At 30.2% G+C, this 16,961-nt stretch overlaps 3 protein-coding genes across 3 annotated transcripts; all 3 read right to left on the reverse strand.

Annotated features, from left to right (window-relative positions):
- Positions 1-2,173: 2,173 nt before the first annotated feature.
- LOC135140067 (muscle M-line assembly protein unc-89-like) lies at positions 2,174-4,146 on the reverse strand. The gene is made up of 5 exons (XM_064070467.1): positions 4,025-4,146; positions 3,619-3,974; positions 3,189-3,573; positions 2,836-3,111; positions 2,174-2,786 (listed from the first exon to the last, which is right to left on the reverse strand). Exons 1-5 carry the CDS (start codon positions 4,079-4,081, stop codon positions 2,196-2,198), a joined length of 1,665 nt encoding a protein of 554 aa, XP_063926537.1. The 5' UTR covers positions 4,082-4,146; the 3' UTR covers positions 2,174-2,195.
- A 5,467-nt stretch (positions 4,147-9,613) lies between these two features.
- Positions 9,614-10,494, reverse strand: LOC135139960 (trypsin-1-like). The gene is made up of 2 exons (XM_064070326.1): positions 10,416-10,494; positions 9,614-10,311 (listed from the first exon to the last, which is right to left on the reverse strand). The coding sequence occupies exons 1-2, from the start codon at positions 10,456-10,458 to the stop codon at positions 9,614-9,616; spliced, it is 741 nt and encodes a 246-aa protein (XP_063926396.1). The 5' UTR covers positions 10,459-10,494.
- A 240-nt stretch (positions 10,495-10,734) lies between these two features.
- LOC135139961 (trypsin-4-like) lies at positions 10,735-11,641 on the reverse strand. The gene is made up of 2 exons (XM_064070327.1): positions 11,553-11,641; positions 10,735-11,453 (listed from the first exon to the last, which is right to left on the reverse strand). The coding sequence occupies exons 1-2, from the start codon at positions 11,590-11,592 to the stop codon at positions 10,735-10,737; spliced, it is 759 nt and encodes a 252-aa protein (XP_063926397.1). The 5' UTR covers positions 11,593-11,641.
- Between the last annotated feature and the right edge of the window lie 5,320 nt (positions 11,642-16,961).

Here is a 16,961-nt window from a genome sequence, read left to right on the forward strand (position 1 = left end):
TTTTTAGTTTTTATTCTGCAGATTTTCGATTTTTCAGTTTTCCGTTTCTTGCATTTTTACAATTTTTCAAATTGAGATAGGTGGTTTTCCTTGTTTTTTCGATTTTCCAATTTTTAGTTCTTCAATTTTTCGTTTCTTCAATTTCCTATTTTTCAGTTTTACGATTATGAGATTTTTAGATTTTTAATTTTTCAAGTTCATTTTTGGGTGTTTATTTTTCAATTTTGCAATAAAAAGCACAAATGTATTTGAACCGAAATTTTGAAAAATGGTAAACCAATTTTGTTTCTTCAGTTTTTCGATTTTAAGATGTTGAATTAATCGATTTTTTGGTTTTTCGATTTTTATTTTGCAATTTTTCTTTTTTTTTGATTTTGAACATTTCAATGTTACAGTTTTTTTATTCTTCAGGTTTTCGATTTACAATATTTCAAGTTTTCAATTTTTCAACACTGAATTTTGCAATTTCTCGATTTTTTAATTTCTCGTTTATTCGGATTATTACAATTTTGCAATTTGTCAATTTTTCATATTACTCCTATCTATTTTTCAATTATTCAATTCTCAGATTTTTTTGGTTTTCCGGTTTTATAGCTTTTGAAATTTTCGATCTTTCGTTTGTTTAATTATTTTTGTTATTTTACGATTTCGCAATATTTCTGTTGTTAATTGTATAATTGTTCAATGAGATTTTTCAATTTTTCAACGTTTCCACGTTGTGGTTTTTGATTTTACATTTTTTTTTTTCGTAAATTTTACGATTACATATTCAATTTTTCAATTTCTATATCTGTTAACTTATTGATTTTATAAATTTGCAATTTTCCGTTTTTTTATTTTTTAGTTTTTTTTCAATTTCGTATTTTCGAATTTTTTAGTTTTTCAAGTCTGCGGTTTTCGATGTTTCAGCGTTACGGTTTTCTGATTTTTCAATTTTTATATTGTTATGGATTTATGGATTTTACAATTTTGCAATTTTTTTCATTATCCCATTTTTTTACTTTTTGATTTTTCAATTTCTCGTTTTTTAATTTTTCGATTTCTCAATTTCTATAACTGTCGATTTATCGATTTTACGATTTTGCAATTTTCCGATTTCTCCGTTTTTTTGACTTTTCGACTTTTCAACTTCTCGATTTTTAATTTTTCGGTTTCTCAAAATTTTTCAGTTTTTCAGTTACCCCGTTTTTCTATTTTTTACTTTTTATTTTGCAGATTTTCGATTTTTCAGTTTTTCGTTTTTTGAATTTTTACAGTTTTTCAATTTGAGGTAGGTAGTTTTGCTTGTTTTTTCGGTTTTCCAATTTTTTTTTTCTTCAATTTTTCGATATTAAGTATAATAATTATCTGTTGAGATGATTTAATTTCTAGTTTTTTTCAATTTCACGATTTCGAATTTTTTAGTTTTTCAAGTCTGCGGTTTTCGATGTTTCAAAGTTACGGTTTTTTGATTTTACAATTTTTCGATTTTTCAATTTTTATATTGTTGTGGATTTGTCGTTTTTACAATTTTGCAATTTTTTTATCACATTTTTTGACTTTTCGATTTTTCAATTTCTCGATTTTTAATTTTTCGATTTCTCAAAATTTTTCAATTTTTCAGTTACCTGGTTTTTCAATTTTTTATTTTTTAGTTTTTATTTTGTAGATTTTCGATTTTTCAGTTTTCCGTTTCTTGAATTTTTACAATTTTTCAATTTGAGATAGGTAGTTTTGGTTGTTATTTTTGATTTTCCAATTTTTAGTTCTTCAATTTCCTATTTTTCAGTTTTACGATCATGGAATTTTTAGATTTTTAATTTTTCAAGTTCTCGATTGTTATAGTTCATTTTTGGGTGTTTATTTTTCAATTTTGCAATAAAAAGCACAAATTTATTATAACCGAAATTTTGAAAAATTGTGAACCAAAGGATTTTTGCTCCGGTAATTTCAATATTCTACAACACGCAGTGAAAATCTGGAAAATTGAAAAATCGACAAATTAAAAGTAAGAGAAATTGTAACCCTGACACCGAAAATTCGAAAAAATTAAAATTCAAAAAAACTGAAAAATCGAAAAGTTGATAAAATGAAAAATTAAAATAAATATCTAAAAATTGCAAAATTGGTGCCACGATAAAAATTTAAAATATTTCCAAAAAAAAAACTTGTTCTTTAAACTTTTTTTGATTTTTATTTTACACATGTATCAACATCTATATGGTTTTCCTTTGTTGAGGCATCTTGGTTTTAGACTCGACGGGCGTAATAATCCCACTAGCTTTCTTCTTGGGCCCCCTCTTCTTCTTCTTCAACAAGTCACCCGGACAGACCTTCGTGGTTCCTTTCCTCTTCAAAGTGCACGGATCTTCTCTATCTTCTCTAAAAACGGTCAGATCGATTTCGGGACATTTCTTCTTCTCTTTGTCATTGCCCCCTCCACCAGTCAAACTATACCCCACTAACTCCCTCAGCGGAGCGCATTTCTTGTTCTCATCCTCTGGCGGGCAGTCGACAATTTTCCGCTTTTTCTTCTTCTTGGGACACTTGTCTTCGACGATTTCTTTCTCCTTGACCTTCTGCTTGCATTCCGGGAACTTGAACTTCTTACAGGGCCCTTTGCACGGCTCGCCCTTGTCGCTCGAGGACAACGAGAGCGAAAAGGCGGGTCGAGTTTTTAGCCCTAGGATCTCGTCTTCCAAAAATTGTGACACGGTTTTCTTCTTATCTTTCTTCTTTTTTTCGTCTTTTGTCTTTTTGTCTTTAGGGGCGGGACAGCGGGTGTCCTTCGGCCGGTCGCACGGGGGCTGTAACATTCACCGTCAGATTTTACTCTTTTTACATCCTTCAGCGTACTTTACGCAAATCGCACTGCATTCCTTTCCGCTGCTCTCCCGCCACCGCCTCCTCTACGTCCACGTCGACTTCCGCTTCCTGGTACTCCATTTCTAGCCCGCTGCGACGCACCTTCGCCCCGCTCGAAGTGTGGAACTTCTTCTTGGGTGGTTTGAAGTTGGGGTTGTCTTCGGGCCTCCACGGACACAGTTTGCATTCGGAGGGTTTCTCTGGAGGATCTTCGTGACAGAACTCACTATACGCAGGGTACGGCGCTTCTTGTTTTTTGCAGTTAATCTACAAGACAACATTTTCAAGCAAATTATTTATTTTCATAAAAACAATTACAAGTTTATCAAAAACACTTCACCTACGTTTCTAGCTTCACGTTTACAGGTGGTCGAGGCTTGTATCGGGGGGCAGCCTTTCAAATGCATTTTCGGACACGCTCCTCCTTTCTCTGTCTTCTTCTTCGCCTTCTTGCACTTATCGGAGTCGGTAGTCACCACCGAACTCTTCTCTTTCGACGACGAAGAAAACCAGCGCTTCGCCGCCGTCGCGAAAGTCCGGAAGTTCTTGTTGGGGGCGTCGCACAACTGCCGCTGGCTGCGGGCGTCGGCCAGCATCTGCTCGGCCTTCTCGTCGTCGGAGACGGTCCTCGACATCATCATCTTGACCGGCTCGGGGAACGGGTTGGCCAGCTTGACGCTCTTGAGCGGGAGGATGGCGTTGGCGCAGGTCTTGGACACCTGAAACCTCCTGGAACAGGTCTTAGACACCCCCTCACCAAAACCTTAATTAAACCTCTGAGTCTGCGTCAGCTGTCCCTGCCCCGTCCTGTTCCCCTCGGAGCACTCGGGGTCGGGGTTCATCAGCGCGTTCTTCTCCATCTGCTTCTGGAAGTACTCCGGCAGCATCGCCGGCTGCAGGTGCTGCTCTTCGATGGCGGCCTTCGCCGACTGGCGCTGCACGACCGACGTGTCGCCCTCCATGCTGGGCTTCTCGACGGCGGAGGTGCGCGGCTGGAAGACTTGGTACCGGAAGTTGGTGGGAGGCTTCTTGGAGGTGTCTTCCGCGGCGGGCGCGGGCTCCTCTTGCTGGTCTGACGCCGGCCGTTTGGCCGGCGTCATTTCGAATTTGAATGAGTGTAGCCGACAAGACTGGGTGGGAGAGGCGGTTAGGGGTGCGAATTTCGAGGGAGAGTACTTACATTTTGTAATACATTGTGGTTAATTTTGGCTATTGAGCGTAGTGCTGTGATTCGCATCGTGAACAAAAAATGAAATTGAGAAGTGTTTAGAAAAAAATGACAAAACAACACATAGTAAACAATTTTGTTATGGAGACGGAGGCAAGGCCGGCTTGAGGTTTCGAGAGGTTTGACGCGTATTATGCAAATAGTTTCAAACTGTTTCAAAAATGAAACACCAGAAGTCTCCAAATTATTACATTAAAGTTTCGTTAAAAAATGGTGGATGCGCCGGGTTAAATAAGCCATTTCTTCAGTTATTTGTGGACGTACAATAAAAGTAAGGACAAATCCCTGATCCTGATTCCTGATTCCCATGAGATAAATGTCTCCGGGATGATTTGAGCAATAACTAAAAATTGAAAAATCGAAATTTAGATCGCCAAAAAATTTAATTTTTCGTTTCTTCAATTTTTCGGTTTGCAATTTTTAAGTTGCACGACTTTTTGTTTTTCCAATTTTTCGTTTTTTCAGTTTACGGTTTTACTATTGTTGAAATTTTTGATGATTAAATTTTTTTTCAAATAATCGTTTCAATTTGTCAATTTCTCGTTTTTTCAATTTTACACTTATTGTAATTTTTGATTTATCGACCACCAAGTTTTTCACTTTTTCGATTTTTTGATTTTTTACCTTTCGAATTTTTTGATTTGTCGATTTTTCAATTTAAAAAAAAAAGCGTTAAATTAAGAACTGATTCGCATTGGATTTTTTGATTCTGCCATTTCGCGATTTCTCAATTTTCCAGTTTTTCAGTTGTAAAGTTTTTCGATTTTTCAGGTTTTTGATTTTGCAATTTTTCCATTTTTTCAGTTTTCGGTTTTTCGTCTTTTCGATTTCCCGGTTTTTCGCCTTTTTAAATTTTCTATTTCCTAATCTTTCAATTTTTTCAATTTTCGATTTCTCGATTTTTGAACTTTTCAGTTTTTCAATTCTTAAATTTTTCAATTTTTTCAATTTTCGAGTTTTCAATATTTTGATTTTTAGTTTTTCATTTTGTCAATGTTTAGGATTTTTCTATTTTTGGATTTTTCAATTTCTCCATTTTTTAAATTTTTATTTTTTTTTTAATTTTCGGTTTCTCCATTTTTTGATTTTTTGGGTTTTTCATTTTTTGTTTTTCGATTTTTAAATTTTCAATGTTTAGATAATTCAGTTTTGGCATTTTTCAATTTTTCGATTTTTTAAATTTTAGATTCTTCTACATAAGTGTTCAATTTTTGGATTATTGGATTTTTCAGTTTTTCGGTTTTTCATTTTTACAATTTTTTGAAATTTTAAATTTTAGATTTTTCATGTTTCGCTTTCTCCATTTTTCGATTTTTCGACTTCTCGGTTTTAGTTTCTCCGGTTCCTCAATTTTTCGATTTTTAAATTTTAGATTTTTTGATTTTTCAGTTTTTCGTCTTTTCAATTTGTCGATTTTTCAACTTCGATATTTCAATTTTTTGATTATGTCATTTCAGGTTTTCTCGATTATCAAGTTTTTCAGTTTTTCAGTTTTTTCAATTTTCGGTTTTTTTGTTTTTCGTCTCTTCGATTTCCCGGTTTTTCAATTTTTCGATTTTCAGTTTCTCGATTTTTTAAATTTTCCATTTGACTTAAAAAAAATGTTAATTTTCGATTTCTCGTTTTTTTTTAATTTTTCGGTTTTTGAGTTTTTCGGCTTTTCAATTTCTCGATTTTTCAATTTTTCGATGATTCCGTTTTGGCATTTTTCAATTTATCGATTATTAAATTTTTCAATCTATCAATTTTTCAAAATTTGAATTTTAAAATGTTTTAACTTCTTGATGTTTTGATTTTTCGATTTTTTAAATTTTAGATTTTTCTACACAAAATTGTTCAATTTTTCGATATATTATTTTTCCGATTTTTGGATTTTCAGTTTTTCTGTTTTTTAATTTTACAATTTTTCGAAATTTTAGATTTCGTATGTTTCAATTTCTTCATCTTTCGGTTTTTCGACTTCTGGGTTTTAGTTTTTCTGGTTTTTCAATTTTCCGATTTTTAAAATTTTGATTTTTCAATTTTACAACTTTAAATTTGGATTTTTTGACTTTCAGTTTTTCATCTTTTCGATTTTTCAACTTGGATATTTCGATTATGCGATTTCCCGATTTTCGAGTTTTTCAGGCTTTTGATTTTGCAATTTTTAAATTTTCGAATTTTTGGTTTTTCGTCTTTTTGGTTTCCCGGTTTTGCGATTTTCCGGTTTTTCGTTTTGTCATTTTTTAGGATTTTTCAATTTCTCGATTTTTAAAATGTTCCATTTAATTTAAAAAAAATTCTAATTTTCGAGTTCTCGTTTTTTTTGGTTTTTGATTTTTTTCGATTTTTTGACTTTTCAGTTTTTCGTCTTTCGATTTCTCGATTTTTCAACTTCGATATTTCGATTTTTTGATTATGTCATTTGGCGTTTTCTCGATTTTCAAGTTTTTCAGTTTTTCAATTTTTTCAATTTTCGGATTTTTTGTTTTTCGTCTCTTCGATTTCCCGGTTTTTCAATTTTTCGATTTTCAATTTCCGGATTTTTTTAAATTTTCCGTTTGACTTAAAAAAATTTTTAATTTTCGATTTCTCGTTTTTTTTTTGATTTTTCGACTTTTGAGTTTTTCGGCTTTTCAATTTCTCGATTTTTCAATTTTTCGATTATTCCGTTTTGGCATTTTTCAATTTATCGATTATTAAATTTTTCAATCTATCAATTTTTCAAAATTTGAATTTTGAGATGTTTTACTTCTTGATGTTTTGATTTTTCGATTTTTCAGTATTTCGATTTTTTAAATTTTAGATTTTTCTACACAAAATTGTTCAATTTTTCGATATATTATTTTTCCGATTTTTGGATTTTCAGTTTTTCTGTTTTTTAATTTTACAATTTTTCGAAATTTTAGATTTCGTATGTTTCAATTTCTTCATCTTTCGGTTTTTCGACTTCTGGGTTTTAGTTTTTCTGGTTTTTCAATTTTCCGATTTTTAAAATTTTGATTTTTCAATTTTTCAACTTTAAATTTGGATTTTTTGACTTTCAGTTTTTCATCTTTTCGATCTTTCAACTTTTCAGGCTTTGGATTTGCAATTTTTCAATTTTCGAGTTTTTGGTTTTTCGTCTTTTTGATTTCCCGGTTTTTCGTTTTGTCATTTTTTAGGATTTTTCAATTTCTTGATTTTTAAAATTTTCCATTTAATTAAAAAAAAAAAAAATTTTCGAGTTCTCGTTTTTTTGATTTTTCGGTTTTTGAGTTTTTTCGATTTTTTGACTTCAGTTTTTCGTCTTTTCGATTTCTCGATTTTTCAACTTCGATATTTCGATTTTTTGATTATGCCATTTCGCGTTTTCTCGATTTTCAAGTTTTTCAGTTTTTCAATTTTTTCAATTTTCGGATTTTTTGTTTTTCGTCTCTTCAATTTCCCGGTTTTTCAATTTTTCGATTTTCAATTTCTCGATTTTTTAAATTTTCCGTTTGATAATTTTCGATTTCTCGTTTTTCCAATTTTTCGGTTTTTGATTTTTCGATTTTTCGACTTTTCAGTTTTTCGTCTTTTCAATTTTTCGATTTTTCAATTTTTCGATGATTTCGTTCTGGCATTTTTCAGTTTTTCGTTTATTAAATTTTTCGATTTATCAATTTTTCAATATTTGAATTTTAAGATTTTTCAATTTTTTAACTTTTTGGTGTTTTGATTTTTCGATTTTTCAGTTTTTTTTTAATTTTAGATTCTTCTACATAAAATTGTTCAATTTTTGGATATAATATTTTTCCGATTTTTGGATTTTTCAGTTCTTCTGTTTTTCAATTTTACTACTGTTCTAAATTTTTCGGTTTTTCGACTTTTCAGTTTTGGTTTTTCTGATTTTTCAATTTTTCTATTTTTAAATTTTCGATTTTTTGACTTTTCAGTTTTTCGTTTTTTCGATTTCTCGATTTTTCAACTTCGATATTTCGATTATATGATTTCCCGATTTTCCAGTTTTTCAATTTCCCTTCGACTTTTCAATTTTTCGATTTTTATTTTTTCGTTTTGTCATTTTTTAGGATTTTTCAATTTCTTGATTTTTAAAATTTTTCAATTTTTTAACTTTTTGATGTTCTGATTCCTCAATTTTTCATTTTTTTTCGAATTTTTAAATTTTAGATTCTTCTACAAACAATTTTTCAATTTTTCGATTTTTGGATTTTTCAGTTTCTTGGTTTTTCAATTTTACAATTTTTCAAAATTTTAAAATTTAGATTTTTCATGTTTCGATTTCTCCATATTTCGGTTTGTCGACTTCTCGGTTTTAGGTTTTCCGGTTTTTCAATTTTTCGAGTTTTAAAATTTTTGATTTTTCAATTTTTCGATTTTTTGACTTTTCAGTTTTGCGTCTTTTCGATTTTTCAATATGCGTTTTAAGATTTTTCAATTTTTCGATTTTTTAAATTTTACGTTTTTCTATATAAATTTTTTTCAATTTTTCGATATATGTATTAAATTTTGAGTTCTTAGGTTGTTCAATTTTACGATTTTTCGACTTCTCGATTTTAGTTTTTCCGGCTTTTCAATTTTTCGATGTTTAATGTTTCAATGTTTCTAGTTTTTTAATTTTCGATTTTTGCATTTAAAATTTTTCAATTTTCACTGCTTTGATTTGTCGCTTTTTCAATTTCATCTAAATTTTCATTTTTTGATTTTTCAGTTCTTTGATTTTCCTATTTTTCATTTGTTCGAATTTTTAAATTTTAGATTTTTCAGTTTTTTGATCTTTCGGTTTCTTGATGTTTCGAAAAATTCAAGAAACGCAAAATTGATTGAAAAATTTATTTCAAAAGTCGAAAAATTGCAATTAACGTCTATCAGTTTTTCTTTTTGAACAAAAAATTGAAAAACTGAAAATTGGCAAATTGAAAAAATAGAAATCGAGAACTTGACAAATTTAAAACGAAAAATTGCATGATTATTGTAATATTATAAAGTCAAAAACTGCAATTCAGTTTACATTTTCTGTAAATTTTCGGTTTTTCAAATTTTGAATTTCTTATTTTTCGATGATCCAATTTTTCGTTTCTTGAATTTTTCGATTAGTAATTTTGAGGTTTTATAATTGTTCGATTTGAATTTTTTTGTTTGGTTTTACAATTTTTCGATTCTTCAATTTTTAGGTGTTTTAATTTTTTCAATATTTCACTTTCTCAAGTTTTGAATTCTTCAATTTTTCGATTGTCGAGTTTTTCGTTTCTTCCTTTTTTCGTTGGATGTACAATTTTTAGGTTTTCAATTTTTAGATATTTTAATGTTTCATTCTTTCTATTGTTTGATTTTTCAATTTTTCAATTTTCGATTTTTTTTAATTTTCCGGTTTTTCAATTTGCAATTTTTCGGTCTTTCAATTTTTCGTTTCTTCAATTTTTCGATTATTCAGTTTTTTCTTTCTTTCATTTTTGAATTGATGTACAATTTTAGTTAGTAGCAACATTTTTCGTCTGGGTAAATAACATACAAAAGTTCAAAAACCTCCCTTTATTTGAACACCAATTGATCTCATTTTCCATATTAGCATCACACCAATCACAACCCCGCATTCTCCCTAATATACCCCCTCAACACCTGCACATTCGTGTAAATCCCCGGATACCCAGCCCTCCCGCACTCCCGTCCCCCAGACACAACCCCATACAACACCCCCTCAACCACAAACGGCCCCCCCGAATCCCCCGTACACGAATCCTTCCCCCCCAGCGCCAACCCCGCACAAAACATCCTCTCCGTAACCCTCCCCAAATACGTAACATTACACTTCAATTGTGGTACCACTGGCAAATCCACGGCTCTCAACTCCTCAGAACGCACATTTTTGGAACTAGCTGACGCCTTCCCCCACCCACTCACCCTCCCCACCATGCCGCCGCGAACTTGACCCTCCGGACCCTCCTTGGGTAACGCCACTGGCTTAATTTTATCGGACAAAGGTAGAGGGGAGGCTAAAAACAGAACTGCAAGGTCGTAGTCGGCGGGGGATTTCATGAATTTCGGGTGGACTAAGCTCAGGTTGACGTGGACGACGGTTCCGGGTTCGTGGAGGTTGGTTATTCCGGCTTTGATTGAGTAGGCTCCGGGGGCGGAGAAGCAGTGGGCGGCGCTTACGGCGATGGTGGGGCTTAAGAGGGCGGCGCCACAGAGGTGGCGGCCCCAGCGGCGCAGGCTGAGTTGGTAGGGGGCGGTGGTGATGGGGATGCGGGTGCCACCGACGATGCGCGAAGCCGCCTCTGGAGACAACATTTTAATTCTAATTTAATTTAAATAATTTTTAATAATAAAAGACAATCGTTTTTTTAATAATTAATTATAAATTACCACTGTAAGTACTTACGCGTAATCGCAGGTAGCAGTAATAACAATAATTGTTTATGCATTACTGTGTTAATGTGCTGGTGTGACCTTCTAGTGCGACGACTCGTTATCAACTGGGTGATATGGAAATGTGTAACACTGAATACAAGGTACTGACACATTTTTAACTTTCATTCAATGTCATGAGTACACTACGCATTAGCATATTTAATAAAATAATAACACAGAAAAATATTTAAATAATATATTGTTTGTGCAATTTGAATTGCATATCGGGGTATTACACTTTTTTTTTTTAATTTTTTAATTGTAATTTATTTTATGAATATTTACAACGATCACACCTCCGCGTTCTCCCTGATAAACCCCCTCAACACCTGCACGTTCGTGTAAATCCCCGGCCACCCCGGCTGGGCACAATCCAGCCCATCCGACACAATCCCATACAACACCCCTTCCACCACGAACGGCCCCCCTGAGTCCCCCGTGCACGCATCCTCCCCCCCTTTCTCCACCCCCGCGCAGAACTTCCTCTCCGTTATCACCTGAAAGTAGTCGAACTTCTTTTGGCACTTCTCCTGTGCCACCACCGGCAAATCCACGCCTTTCAAATCCTCGGAACGCAATTCGTCGGAATTATGGGTCGTCTTGCCCCACCCGCTCACTTTCCCCACCATTCCGGCGCGTATTTCGCCCTCCGGACCCTCTCTGGGCAACGCCACTGGCCGGATTTTGTCGGAGAGGGGGAAAGGCGTGGCTAGGAACAGAACCGACAAGTCGTAGTCGCCGTTCGTTCTGGTGAAATTGGGGTGGATCAGGGCCATGTTGATGTGGCTGACGAATCCCGGTTCTTGCAGGTTGGTGACTCCGCCCTTGACGGAGTAGGGGCCAGGGGCGGGGAAACAGTGGGCGGCGCTTAGGGCTCGCTGGGGGGCGATTAGGACGGCGCCGCAGATGTGCACGCGGGCGCGGAGGAGGATGAGTTGGTAGGGGGTGGCGGTGATGGGGATTTTGCTGCCGCCGATGATGCGCGAGCCGAGGGTGTGTAGAATGGGGACTGAAAATAAAAGTGGGAAAGAAAATTAATTTGTGGAGTGTGGCGTTGGAGACCGAGGTCAGATGAGTTCTAAGATACTTAGTTAAAGTATTTACTTACGTGTTATCGTAGACAGTAGTAAAAAACATTGTGTATGCATTACTATGTATATGTAGGTATGCGTGCCTGCATGACCTGACTCAGACAACAGCTCGCTATCAACTGCGTGATAACGAATAAAACAGTATTTTTTCTGTTTTATTATCGCGTTATCTGTTTTAAATGCGGGTAGGTATTGTATCGTTTTTAATGGTTTGATTTATGTCACGTTTCTTTGTTCATCACGCTTTGTTTTGTTTTGCTTTTTTAAATTTTTGTGGTTATATAATATTAATAGTACTAATGATGTTTCCAGAAACTGATTTGTTTTTAATAAATTCATTTTTCTAGAAGCACACTTTGCGGTTTAATTATGATGTTAATAATAAATTATTGTTTGAATATTATTTATCATCTAAAAAAAATTGGTCCAAGGTTATTTCGACAGAACTTTCCTCGCCCTTGAGTACAGCTCAACGAATCAATTCTAATTTTTTTGCAATTTTTTTAATGTTTTTTTTTTCTCAAATTCTTCGATTTGCAACTTTTTAAGAATTCAAGTTTAAATTTTTCAGCTTTTCAATTTTCTAACTTTTTCAATTTTTAGATCTTGCATTTTCAGTTTAAAATTTCTGGAGTTTTCAATTTTTGACTTTTTAGATTCTTTAATTTTTTCATTTTTTTAAATTTTCGATTTGCAATTTTTCGTTTCGATTTTTTGTTTTCTTTATTTTTATAATTTTTCGGCTTTTCAATGTTCCGATTTTTTGTTTCTTCAATTTCAGTTTTTAATTTTATTTATATCTTCAATTTTACGATACGTAATTCTTCGAGTTTCCGTTTTAAAGTTTTTCGATTTTTCAAATTTTTCTATTTTGTTTGATTTTCAATTTCAAGAATCTTCAATTTTTAATTTTTGAAATTCTCGAATTTTCAATTTTCATTTCTTCGATTTTTCGCTGTTGAAGTATTTTGATTTTATAATTTCTTTTTTTTTAGTGTGAAAATTTTCAATTTTTGGATTTTTCAGTATGTTGATTTGGAATTTTTCGATTTTTCAGTGTCTCGATGTTTCAATTTTTCGTTTCGTTTTTAAATTTTTAGTTTTTTCATTTTAATCTGTAATGATACTTTTAATTTTAAAATTTTTCACTCTTCATTTTCACAATTTTAGAATTTTTCCATTTTTCAATTAGAGAATATTAAAACTTTTCCCTTTATTCAGTTTTTGAATTTCTCAATATTTAATTTTTCAATTTTTCGATCTTTCACTGTTACAGTTCGACTTAAAAATTTTGACGATTTTATCATTTTTCGGTTTTATAATTTTCGAATCTTTCATTTTTCATTTCTTGAAATTTTCGATTTGCAATTCTTTGTTTCGGTTTTTTGTTCTCTTTATTTTTACTAATTTTCGTTTTTTCGATGTTGCGATTTTATAATTTTTTGTTTCTTCAATTTGGCGATATGTAACTCTTCGAGTTTTCATTTTGAAGTTTTTCAGTTTTTCAATTTTTGAGATTTTTGATGTTTCAGTTTTTAGATTTTCCAATTTTTCGAATTTTCAATTTTCATTTCTTCAATTTTTCGGCTTTTCAGTATTTCGATTTGCAATTTTTCGTTTTTTCATGTCAATATGTGATGATATTTTTAATTTTATAATTTTTTACTCTCTCATTTTTACAGTTTTAGAATTTTTCCAATTCATTCCAATTAGAAGATTTTATAACTTTTCCATTTATTCGATTTTTGAATTTTTCGATATTTAATTTTTCAATTTTTCAATCTTTCACTGTTCCAGTTTTTCGACTTTCAAATTTTGACGATTCTATTATTTTTCGGTTTTACAGTTTTCGAAATTTTGAATACATTGTTTTTGGATTATGTTTTTTTTTTTATTTAAATTTCTGGCGTATTCAATTTTTATTTTTTCAATTTTTCATTTCCTTAATTTTTCATTTCTGCAAATTTTCGATTCGCAATTTTTTGTTTCGGTTTTTTATTTTCTTTATTTTTACAATTTTTCGGTTTTTCAATGTTCCAATTTTATAATCATTTTTTCTTTTAATTCCAGTTTTTTTTTTGTTTCTTAATTTTACGATATGTAACGTCTTCGAGTTGTTTTGAAGTTCTTCAGTTTTTGGATCTTTTTAATTTTTGATGTTTGAATTTTTGGATTTTGTAATTTTTCGATTTTCAATTACATGAGTCTTCAAATTATAATTTTTGGATTTTTCAACTCATTTCTTCAATTTTTTGGTTTTTCAATATTTTGATTTTATACTTTTCTTTTTTCAATGTGAAAATTTTCTGTTTTTGGATTTTTCAGTATTTCGATGTTTCGATTTTGAATTAGAGTATTTTAAAACTTTTCCATTTGTTAGATTTTTGAATTTTTCTATTTTTAATTTTTTAATTTCTCGATATTTAATTTTTCAGTTTTTTGATCTTTCACTGTGATTGTTTTTCGATTTTAAACTTGTGACGATTTTATAATAATTTTTCGGTTTTACAGTTTTCGAACTTTTGAATTTTGCAGTGTTTAAGTTTTGCAATTTTTGATTTAAATTTCTCGAGTATTCAATTTGTTTCTTCAATTTTTCGATTCTGTAATTTTTCAATTCTTCAAATTTTCGATTTGCTATTTTTTGTTTCGGTTTTTTATTTTCTTTGTTTTTACAATTTTTCTGTGTTTCAATGTCCCGATTTTATAATTTTTTGTTTCTTCAATTTCGGTTTTTAATTTTATTTGTTTCTTCAATTTGACGATATGTCGAGTTCTCGTTTCAATTCAATTTCAAAGTTTTTCAATTTTTCGATTTTTCAAATTTTTGATGTTTCAGTATTCAGATTTATAATTTTTCGAATTTCAATTGCACGGTTTTTCAGTATTTTGATTTTATAATTTTCTTTTTTTTTTTTCAATGGGAATATACTTTTTGGATTTTTCCGTACATATTCGGATTTGGAATTTTTCGATGTTTCAGTATCTCGATGTTTCAATTTTTCGATTCAAATTGCAATTTTTCGTTTTTTCATTTTAATATGTAATGCTATTTTTAATTTTATGATTTTTCCTTCATTTTTACAATTTTAAAATTTTTCGATTTTTCAATTAGAGGATTTTAAAACTTTCCCCTTTGTTCAGTTTTTTTTTTAATCTTTGAATTTTTCGATATTTCATTTTTCATTTTTTCTATCTTTCAGTGTTACAGTTATTCGACTTAAAATTTTTTGCGATTCTATAATTTTTCGGTTTTATAATTTTCTAAATTTTGATTTTTACAATTTTTAAATTTCCCGAATATTCAGTTTTTCGATTCTTTCATTTTTCATTTCTTCAAATTTTCGGTTTGCAATTCTTTATTTCGTTTTTTATTTTCTTTATTTAAACTAATTTTCGTTTTTTTAATGTTCCGATTTTATAATTTTTTGGTTCTTCAATTTTATTTTTTAATTTTTTTTTTGTTTCTTTAATTTGACGATATGTAACTCTTCGAGTTTTTATTTTGAAGTTTTTTAGTTTTTCGATTTTTCAGATTTTTGATGTTGAAGTTTTACATTTTGTAATTTTTCGAATTTCATTTTGACGAGTCTTCCATTTTCAATTTTTCAATTTTCATTTCTTCAAATTTTCGGTTCACAATTTTTTGTTTCGGTTTTTATTTTTTTTATTTTTACAATTTTAGGGTTTTTCAATGTTCCGATTTTATTATTTTTTGTCTCTTCAATTCCAGTTTTTATTTTCTTTGTTTCTTCAATTTTACGATATTCGTCTTCGAGTTGTTTTAAAGTTCTTCAGTTTTTCGATTTTTCAAAGTTTTGATTTTCAGTTTTTGGATTTTGTAATTTTTCGATTTTCAATTACACGAGTCATCAATTTATAATTTTCGAAGTTTTGGATTTTTCAAATTCATTTCTTCAATTTTTCGGTTTTTCAATATTTTGATTTTATAATTTTCTTTTTTCAGTGTGAAAATTTTCAATTTTTGGATTTGTCAGTATTTCGATTTGCAATTTTTCGGTTTTTCAATTTTAGATTTTTCAGTATTTCGATGTTTGGATTTTGAATTAGAGTAATTTAAAACTTTTCCATTTGCTCGATTTTTAATTTTTGAATTTCTCGGTATTTAATTTTCCAATCTTTCACTGTTACAGTTTTTCGTCTTTCAAATTTTGACGATTCTATTATTTTTCGGTTTTACAGTTTTCGAAATTTTGAATTTTAGTTTTTGGATTATGCTTTTTTTTATTTAAATTTCTGGTGTGTTCAATTTTAATTTTTTCAATTCTTCGATTCTTTAATTTTTCATTTCTGCAAATTTTCAGTTTGCAATTTTTTGTTTCGGTTTTTTTATTTTCTTTATTTTTACAATTTTTCGGTTTTTCAATGTTCCGATTTTATAATCAGTTTTTCTTTTAATTCCAGTTTTTATATTTATTTTTTTTGTTTTTTAATTTTACGATATGTAACGTCTTCGAGTTGTTTTGAAGTTCTTCAGTTTTTGGATTTTTTTTATTTTTGATGTTTTGAGTTTTTGGATTTTGTAATTTTTCGATTTTCAATTACACGAGTCTTCAATTTATAATTTTCGGTTTTTCAATATTTTGATTTTATACCTTTCTTTTTTCAATGTGAAAATTCTTGGATTCCTCAGTATTTCGATTTGCAATTTTTCGGTTTTTCAATTTTAGATTTTTCAGTATTTCGATGTTTCGATTTTGAATTAGAGTATTTTAAAACTTTTCCATTTGTTTGATTTTTGAATTTTTCGATTTTTAATTTTTGAATTTCTCGATATTTAATTTTTCAATTTTTCAATCTCTCACTATAAGTTTTTCGACTTTGAAATTTTGACGATTATATAATTTTTCGGTTTTACAATTTTTGGACTTTTGAATTTTGCAATTTTTGATTTAAGTTTCTCGAGTATTCAATTTTTAATTTTTCGATTCCTTAATTTTTCATTTCTTCAAATTTTCGATTTGAAATTTTTTCGCTTCGGTTTTTTATTTTCTTTATTTTTACAATTTTTCGGTTTTTCAATGTTCCGATTTCATAATTTTTTGTTTCTTCAATTCCAGTTTTTATATTTTTTTGTTTCTTCAATTTTACCGATATGTAACTATTGGAGTTCCCGTTTTAAAGTTTTTCAGTTTTTCAATTTTTCAAATTTTTGATGATTCAGTTTTTAAATTTTCTTTTTTTCAATGTGAAAATTTTCAATTTTTGGATTTTTCTATATTACGGTTTGAAATTTTTCGGTTTTTTAATTTTAGATTTTTCAGTATCTCGGTGTATCGATTTTTTATTTCCATTTGCAATTTTTTGTGTTTTCATTTTTCATTTAGAAAATTTTAAAACTTTTCCATATGTTCGAATTTTTTCCATTTATCGATTTTAAATTTTTGTACTTCTCGATATTTAAT

The sequence above is a fragment of the Zophobas morio genome, unplaced genomic scaffold (genome assembly GCF_036711695.1).
Source record: "Zophobas morio isolate AGI-343-1 ecotype UQ-CSIRO unplaced genomic scaffold, CSIRO_AGI_Zmor_V1 ptg000038l, whole genome shotgun sequence".
Classification (NCBI taxonomy): Eukaryota; Metazoa; Arthropoda; class Insecta; order Coleoptera; family Tenebrionidae; genus Zophobas; species Zophobas morio.